Raw genomic sequence first — 9178 nt, forward strand, 5'->3', positions numbered from 1 at the left:
ACTGCTTAATGCAAAGCAGGCGTCATTGCGACGTGTTGTATCCGCATCAATCGTCTCGCAACCGTGCAACAGACCCACTCAACTCCTCGCCTCCCCCACCTTCAGCCAAACCATAATCTAATGAGTGCCCTTCCGTGTATCTCCATATCTTCATCTCACTCGCTCGAGGCTGATGTAATGATTTCAAATGATGTACCGTAAATTGTGGGTGTAAAATAAATGGAAATACGCATTTGATAGATATTTACAGACGTTTCATTGACAACGACTTCTGCCAATCATCGATCTTCCTGCTAAATGCCAACGCTTGTTGCTACCACCAGTACACAGCCACAAAAGCCTACAGGCAAAAGTCAGACCGCTATACGCATGCGGCATAGCAACTGTTCCGTAGGATCCAAGCTCAACAGCAAAAACTGAAATCCTCTCATGAATTCCGACGATAAATGCCACAGCAATAAAGTCAACGCGGTCAGATCTGGAATGTCTGAAGGTAATCTGACGAGAGAAGAGCGCACATCCATAAAGCTGATGACTATCAATCATGAAGTAAAATCTACAATGGACACCTGTTAGTCTATCTGTCATAACATTCCCGATACCACTTGTTTCATGTGTATTTATTCAGGCCTGTTTATGAGGGAGGGGGGTAGCTGGGGAATGCAAGCTCCTTGTTGAATTGAAGCCAAAAGTTGAATTATTAAGCAAATCCGAGTTACGCCATGTGGAAATTGGCACAAAGAGGAGAGCCACACCATTGGGGTTTGACCCCCCTGAAAATACTCGTCTGAGGTTGCGATGTTTAATGCATAATTCAACTCTTCATTTTCATGGCGCTGGTTTGAGTTAGTTGATGGTTGCAAATGAAAAGAGAATAAATAGACTGACCCAATAAAGGTTTTTAAATCAGTAGTGATTATTCTAGCATACTTCTTCACATACTATACCCTTTTAAACTGTATGTAGATGCTAAAATCAATTCGGTGTACTAATTCAGACAGGGCCCCATGCTGTATATTATAAAGTTGAATAGGCCTACCAAACAAAACCATTGGTCGATAGAACAACTACGGCCTGAACAGCCTGACAGCGCACTAAAGCTCGTGTCAACTAATAGGACCTGTGGTCTAACTTTCTGTGAATAATTTACAATTACAAAATATGTCATACATGTATTTTCATATTGGCTAATACCTTTCGCGTAAAACGTCTTGGTGTGTTTAGTAGGCTACACCACCAAAGTGCATGTATAATGTTATTTATTCAAACGTGTGCGGAAGAGACGACAATAAATAAACATACGTGGAAGGGTATGTTATAGGTCTCCATTTGTGTTCAAAATATTGAAATATTACGATTTCCCATAATTTGGTGAAGTATAACTGACTATTATTGACCAAAGAAGTGGATGGGGAATGTTTTTTTTTTTTTTAAGTAAGTCTGTCTGAACTGTCACCGCGTCGTGTTTTATAAGCAGACTTTCTGTAAAAAACGGACCACTCAAACATCTACAGTAAACACTTACGGAGTAATAGAAAACTAGAAATAACGCACGAGCATTCATCATTTCGCTTTCAACAGAGATGTTGTATCGTCTATGTACGTCTCAGTACGTTACCACCTTCGCCCGATGCGTGGCCGTCGGCGCAAAACCGCTTCAACGCAACAACAAAAAACTCCATAAAATGTATGTCAATGAGCTATTATATGAATTTAACCTTTAGGGAATATTACAGCTATCATGTCAGGTATGTATATGGACACCTTGTTTATACGATAACGTGACAAGCCGTATTTACAAAGGTCATGGACTGCGCTATAAATCATGTCTTTACCCAAAATAAATTGAATTCAATATACATGCTATTTCCCCGTGCTGAATGAGTGTGGTGGACGCGTGCTTCACTTACTTTGTATTTGTTGTGTTCCAATATATGGCGTCCATAATTATCGCCCTGGTCAAGATCACCTTGCACGCAATAAACAAAACTCCTACATAATATCTCCACATCGAATCCCCCATTATTACGGTCTTTCGGGAGGATCACAATCCGATCCGAAATTATATGTCCAAAAAAAGAGACGTGAAACGCCCAAGAGAATGACTGAGGCAATTAAACTCTATATCACGATCTGAAAATGGGGAGAGAGAAAAAAGGGACGAAATAGTGAATGCGTAAAAACAATCAAATGTAGTGCATCTCCAAGAAAGAACCTGCTGCCGAGTTAGTCCCTTTACCCGAACACCTCGGGAATACAAAACCAAAGGTGCAAAGCAGTCTCATTCAGAGAGAAGAAGATAGCGCGTTAATATTCTCCCTCAGCGAGCCGACCTGAGCACAGGGTACATTCCTCACAACAGAAAGGCGACCCTGTCACCGCCGTTGTCCACTTCCACGAGCGCAGAAGCAAAGAATAAATCCCCCGTTTGTCCGGTTCTTGGTAAAACCAGTCAAGGTACCAATCCAAAGTGCGCGAGCCTCCTTCTCGAATAACAGCAGGAAAGACAGAAAGAGAGAGATCGGCTCGAGACACAGTATTCCCTTTAGAGCTGGGTGGTCGTGAGCAAACTGGCTGCAAATCAATTGTGGATGAGAGTAAAAAAATCAATGATATCGGATGAAGAAAAATAAATATCAAATATGACAATGAAATAAAATAAAAAAATCAAGTCAAATGAAAGTTGTCATACTATGGGTCCATTTCGGTTACAAATGAACTGCTGTGGTTTGAATCCTGCAGATCCGAATGAAATGCTTTGGCGAAAACGTATAGCGATGCTTGAATGCTTGAATGCTGCGCAGAGCCTGTATTGCAAGTAACTGCAACTGACCGGGATTCAGAATATTTGGCAGAGCTTGTTTTACAGTGACTCCGCCCACGTTGCTCCTCATTGGGCACTTGTCCGAAAGTCAATAGTAATACTCCTGTCAATCAAACGAGGCAACTCGGCGACTGGTTCAACTGCAAAGCAGCAGTATTAGCGAATGGAATAGAATTGGAGAAAGCAGTCAAATGACGTTATATTGTATTTATAGTGCATTGACCACGATATAAATTGTATCTCAAAAACGATCTTTAAAATAAAGTGTAATATGCATGACACTTAGGCTATAGTGTTCTCAGAACATCGCTTTAGGTAACACGATGTAGGTCAAGTATAATAACCAGGGGATATGATGTCAAGAATATTAAGCAGCTGATTTTTTTAAACATTTAAATTGAACCTTTATTTAACTTGAGGGGAAAAAGTGACTCGGATCTTTATTTGTAATAGGTAACCTCGCACATTTGCGAACACTTGATTTATTTGCTTGATGACATTCCTATATTATTATCAAAATACTCCACAAAACAATATCCACACAACATTCACGACGTGTGTAATATTGTAGGGCCCACATTAGAATGTATATGAAATGTCCCACATTGGGGCCCACATCAACCGCCTCAAAAGACAAGGCGTTGAAGGCAACTTTTTTGCAAAAGGCAACAGCGCACACTAGCGGATGCTCGCTTGAAGAAGGGTGAGTGGACGTTTTGAACAATCGAATATTTTTTTTAATAGCCTTTTATGCAAATGTTTGATCAAAATTGACCAATAAGTCATTCAAAGAGAGAATCTGAATCTTTATTATCGATAATTATGTAATTTATCATCAACCAATATGGATATTTATAAAACACAAATCTTTGGTTTATGGTTTCAGTGTTTGATTATTTTCTAACTCGAATTCTTTATTTAATTATTAGGCTATAATTATTATTATAATTATTGTCATTATTATCATTAAGTTATTACAAACTTACCACCACCAGTCTTCAACAATGGGATTTCTAGATATTAGGCCTACAGACCAAAATGCGCATCGTTTTTTTATGAGAATCTCCTAATGGAACCTAAAATGTACTTTTACAGTAAATTGAGTCAGCTCAAGGTAACCTGTAATTAGTGTAATGGACGCAGATTTGATGAGCCATTTCAACCCACACACATTTTCAAACTAAATTACATATGTCTGTCCAAACGTGTGACGTTTTCACACTTTCGAATAGCTTACTTTATGTATATAAGGCTACAATTGCTTACTGCACTGCTTGTTTAGCTGATAAAATGGGCTGTAGTCTCACGAGATAGATCATTTGGGACCAGGGTGGAATGCGCCTGCGGTGCCGGGGTTCCGATCCTCTTGACTAGAATCAACACACCGCAAAAGTGACCAGTCTACGCGGATAGAATGCCCGCCGTCGAATGTAGGTTTATTTGGCGAAGATTAGGCTAAAGAACATATGATAAATTAAAACGAAAGATGAACGAACGGTTAAGGAGGAATAATAAAATATCGACATAAACATGTGAATGTTATAAAGTAACTGACGCTTGTGCTTACAACGTGCAAATGTAAAAAGTTTCATCTTAATTGTATACGTCTACAGAATGTAAAGTAAACTAATAAAAAAGTGAAACCTATATATACGTTTGGTCCTTTTACCTGAATAAACAATAGGAAGTGTAATGGAATAGTGTCAGTATTGCAGATAATGTGCTGCCTTCGGGAGATGAGAGGAAGCGGCGAGTTCCTCAGACTTCAAAATACCCCCCCTATTAGCCGTAAACAATCGGCAGTGATTGCTTTGCGCCTTTCCTGGGTAGGCTATCAGTCAGCAAGTCTAGCAAGGAATCGGAAAATACACACAAACTCTCCTCAACACATTGGTTGCGTTTCTGAATAGTACACTTTTAGCTAAACACATTCAGCTTGAATATATAAATATATTGTAAGACAGATGATTGAACAGTTTTGTTATTCGGCATATGTAAGTCGCTCTGGTTAAGAGCGTCTGATAAATTACTGTCAAATGTACCAATAATAAAATAGGTCCATTGTGTCATTAGTCCTGTTCTGAAATGTTTTATAATAATCATAATTAATTTGTTGCCAGGAATTATGTCTCCTTATAAAACAGCAAAAAGTTAAACACCAGACGGTTCAATAAAGTGAGACTATTTCAAGAAACATATTCTTATTATATTGTCATTATTATTATTAGTATTATTATTATCATCATAATTTAGGGGCAGTTTCCCGGACACATATTAAGAATTGTCCTAGTCTTTAAAAAAAAGCCCTTTAAATGGAGATTGTCGATTGAGCTTTTTAGTCCAGGACTATTCTTGGGAAACGGCCCCATGTCGTTCAGCTTGAAATTCGTCCTCTAATACTTTCAAACGTTTCGTCTCCAATCAGCCTTGAATTGCATTACTAGGTGATAAAAAGCCTGCATTAACATTAGGCCTAAATCATAGCGTTGTTAAAAGATAAACATTCATAGTAACGTGTGTGAAATGTTTAAATATATTTCTCTTAGCTTAAATAGAAACTATAAATGGCTTAAATTGAATGTTATGTGTGGCCATCATTGATGGTGTCGGTCTACTGTAGACGAGACTACAACTGCTGGAAAAACACTTTTTCGGCAAAGAAATTTAGGCAGAAAATAGACTAGCCTGTAATGGAAAATGGTTGTCCTTCATTATAGGCTATTGTACTGCAGCCTACTTCAAACAAACAAAATTGAATAGACTTGATGTGGCTAAACTTTCCATTTTTGTTCTCTCACTTGAAAGGCCCGCTAACTAGCGGGACTGAGTTATCATGGTCGAACCTCTGTTTATTCAGTTGCTCTCGTCTTTGGTGTTACCAACATTACACGGAGAACATCTCAGGTCTATGGGTGGGTGTCCTGAACCTGTAACGGGATCAAACAGAGTCCTGCTGAACTCACAATGCATGCACCCTATCGCTGAAAACCCAAGTAAACACACTTGTCATTTAAAGTGACCTATACTATAATGTTCCAAAGTCTTCCCCGACCTAATGCTTCGTTTCAACGCTGATGGGTGCTTTCAGATGTGTTTACAATAGTGATATATTTTGTCTTGGCTCTTAGTTTCTGTGTGCGTGTTCGAGAGAGAGAAAGTCACTGTCTCAAATTACCCGGGTTTGCTTTAAAAGCAGAGGTTCCATCCAGCACGAACATGGTGGTTATTTAACGATGGACGGTCGCTCTCACGTCCAGGATTTGGCATGTCAAACATTTTATTTGAAGCTTTTGGCACGACGTCCCGTGTGTGATCCACCTGGAAGTTCGGTGACCGAGACTCCAGTCAGCTCCCGTCTTCCAAAGAATCATTGTCTTGAATTCACATCACTGCTAAGATCAACTGTCCAAATACACAAACGAATTTATTTAAAAATGTAAATTGTTTCATCGTCTTCATTCCTAAAATCAAATAAATCTTAATCATAAATCAAATGTCTTTATAAAGCCCTTTTTACATCAGCTGATATCAAAGTGCTGTACAGAAATCCAGCCTAAAACCCCAAACAGAAAGCATTGCAGATGTAGAAGCACGGTGGCTTAGAAAAAACTCCCTTGAAAGGCAGGAACCTAGGAAGAAATCTAGAGAGGAACTAGGCTCTGAGGGGTGACCAGTCCTCTTCTGGCTGTGCCGGGTGGAGATAAGAGTACACGGCCATTAAGGCCAGATTGTTCTCGAGATGTTCAAACGTTCATCGACGTTAAAGGTTACAGTAGATAAATGAAACAGGCACAACGTTAAAAACGGTTGTTTTTAAACTCTAAAAAAATCCCCTGTAATGTGGCTGATTGGGGAAAATCCTATGAGAAAATCCATGAGCAAGTAGTGATGCACCAGCTAGTTTTCCATCCAATTGGGCGACAGATTTACATGCAAATATTATAATATTTACATCAAGAAAATATGAGCATTTTCCACACCAGTGGCGTTTTCACCAAACTGAGTTGATGGGGAGGAAATAGTCAGTGTATGAGCACAGTGCGCTCAAAAAAAACAACCCCCCCCCCCCCCAAAAAAAAATCGACCCTTTCGCTTAAATTGTATTTTATTTAACTCGTGTTCATGTACCGAATACAAATCTAAAAGTTTAATGTGTTTCAACACTACCAATAGTTTTGTTTACAAAAACGGTTGCTTTAAAACAGCAAAATGTGCCCACTCTGGTCTCGACACGTACGCTTAAGCCAACAGCTCGCAGATTCAGTGCTTGAAGGCTAGACTACATATTGTGTATAGACTAATAAACTGCATGATATTCCGTAGTGAGAGGACCAAAACCACATCATCGTGCTCATAAGGGTAGCCTAGTGGTTAGAGCGTTGGACTAGTAAACGAAAGGTTGCAAGTTCAAATCCCCGAGATGACAAGGTGCAAATCTTTCGTTCTGCCCCTGAACAGTTAACCCACTGTTCCTAAACCGTCATTGGAAATAAGAATTTGTTTTAAACTGCCTAGTAAAATAAAGGCGTTTAAACCAAAATTTTCGCTAACTGGCTGGCCATTCTCTCCCATAATACATGTTACTGACACAAAAAGACCACACCATGTCGAAAGAACAAATGTCAGCGTTCATAAAATTGTACCCAAAACGTCCTATTACCGTCACATCCTTCCTGATTTTAATATATGGACTTCACTAGCATAGAAATGGGGTTATTGGCGGTTTACACATGCAGCCCAATTCTGATATTCCCACAATTGGGGAAATAACCATTGAACGGAAGACACAATCCCGAGACAGTTGTATGCATTCAATGGATTTATTGGTAAATTGTTCAGCCCCCGTTAACAAGTTGGGGGAAATTACCACAAGACAAATTTCACTTACTCATGAAGCCCCTTTACCAGAGGTCAGCCATACATACTGTCACTCACTCACTCACTCACTCACTCACTCACTCACTCACTCACTCACTCACTCACTCACTCACTCACTCACTCACTCCTAAACCATGTACCGAGTCAATCTTACCTGGACGGGGGGTTGACGGGGACCCTAACAGGGGGGTGTACTACACAAGCTAAGGAGCAGGAGGTCTGAAACATCTACTTTCAAAGCACAATTCACTCAGATTGAAAACGGTAACAGTTCAGTAAAATGATGCACGATTAAATAAATCCCGTGTTGTTTTGGATTCATTTCATATATTATCTCACAAGAGTAGGACGCCACATGACAGAGACTCTAAATATTACATCATACAGGAAATGTCTCTCGTCCCCCCCCACCACCACCACCACCACTCCTGACCATGGATGAGCCTTGTATCCTGTTCCAACACCAACCTGACCAGCTCCATGGGCAGATTGGGAATTGGCCTGGCCTGGCCTGGCCTGGCCCCCCCCCCCCCCCCCCGCAGCAGTAGGGTCTCTTCGTCCACCCGTTTTGGTTTTTGTATTTGATGCTAATCTAAATCTAGGAGAAACGTTGAGTATAAAAACATCTGATGTGAGGTGTAGGGGAGGTTGAAGATGAGCCTGTCAGGTGGAGGTCACCGTGCTTTACTGAGTTTAGGTTAGCTTAGCCTGCAGCATCACTTTATGTTAGCCCTGCCTGCAGCATCACTTTAGGTTAGCTTAGCCTGCAGCATCACTTTAGGTTAGCTTAGCCTGCAGCATCACTTTAGGTTAGCTTAGCCTGCAGCATCACTTTAGGTTAGCCCTGCCTGCAGCATCACTTTAGGTTAGCCCTGCCTGCAGCATCACTTTAGGTTAGCCCTGCCTGCAGCATCACTTTAGGTTAGCCCTGCCTGCAGCATCACTTTAGGTTAGCTTAGCCTGCAGCATCACTTTAGGTTAGCTTAGCCTGCAGCATCACTTTAGGTTAGCCCTGCCTGCAGCATCACTTTAGGTTAGCCCAGCCTGCAGCATCACTTTAGGTTAGCCCTGCCTGCAGCATCACTTTAGGTTAGCCCTGCCTGCAGCATCACTTTAGGTTAGCCCAGCCTGCAGCATCACTTTAGGTTAGCCCTGCCTGCAGCATCACTTTAGGTTAGCCCAGCCTGCAGCATCACTTTAGGTTAGCCTAGCCTGCAGCATCACTTTAGGTTAGCCTAGCCTGCAGCATCACTTTAGGTTAGCCTAGCCTGCAGCATCACTTTAGGTTAGCCCAGCCTGCAGCATCACTTTAGGTTAGCCCTGCCTGCAGCATCACTTTAGGTTAGCCCTGCCTGCAGCATCACTTTAGGTTAGCCCTGCCTGCAGCATCACTTTAGGTTAGCCTAGCCTGCAGCATCACTTTAGGTTAGCCTAGCCTGCAGCATCACTTTAGGTTAGGTTAGCCTAAAGCATCAC

The 9178-nt window shown here is 41.0% G+C and overlaps 1 protein-coding gene across 1 annotated transcript in view; it reads right to left on the reverse strand.

Annotated features, from left to right (window-relative positions):
• The window catches only part of LOC135518938 (ephrin-B2a-like), a 51655-nt gene extending 48832 nt beyond the window's left edge, over window positions 1-2823 (reverse strand). Inside the window, exon 1 of the mRNA XM_064943906.1 lies at window positions 1911-2823. Within this exon, the coding sequence (XP_064799978.1) occupies window positions 1911-2023 (113 nt within the window). The 5' untranslated portion in view covers window positions 2024-2823. The remainder of the gene's footprint in view (window positions 1-1910) is intronic.
• Between the last annotated feature and the right edge of the window lie 6355 nt (window positions 2824-9178).

This window comes from Oncorhynchus masou, chromosome 29, assembly GCF_036934945.1.
Source record: "Oncorhynchus masou masou isolate Uvic2021 chromosome 29, UVic_Omas_1.1, whole genome shotgun sequence".
Lineage (NCBI taxonomy): Eukaryota > Metazoa > Chordata > Actinopteri > Salmoniformes > Salmonidae > Oncorhynchus > Oncorhynchus masou.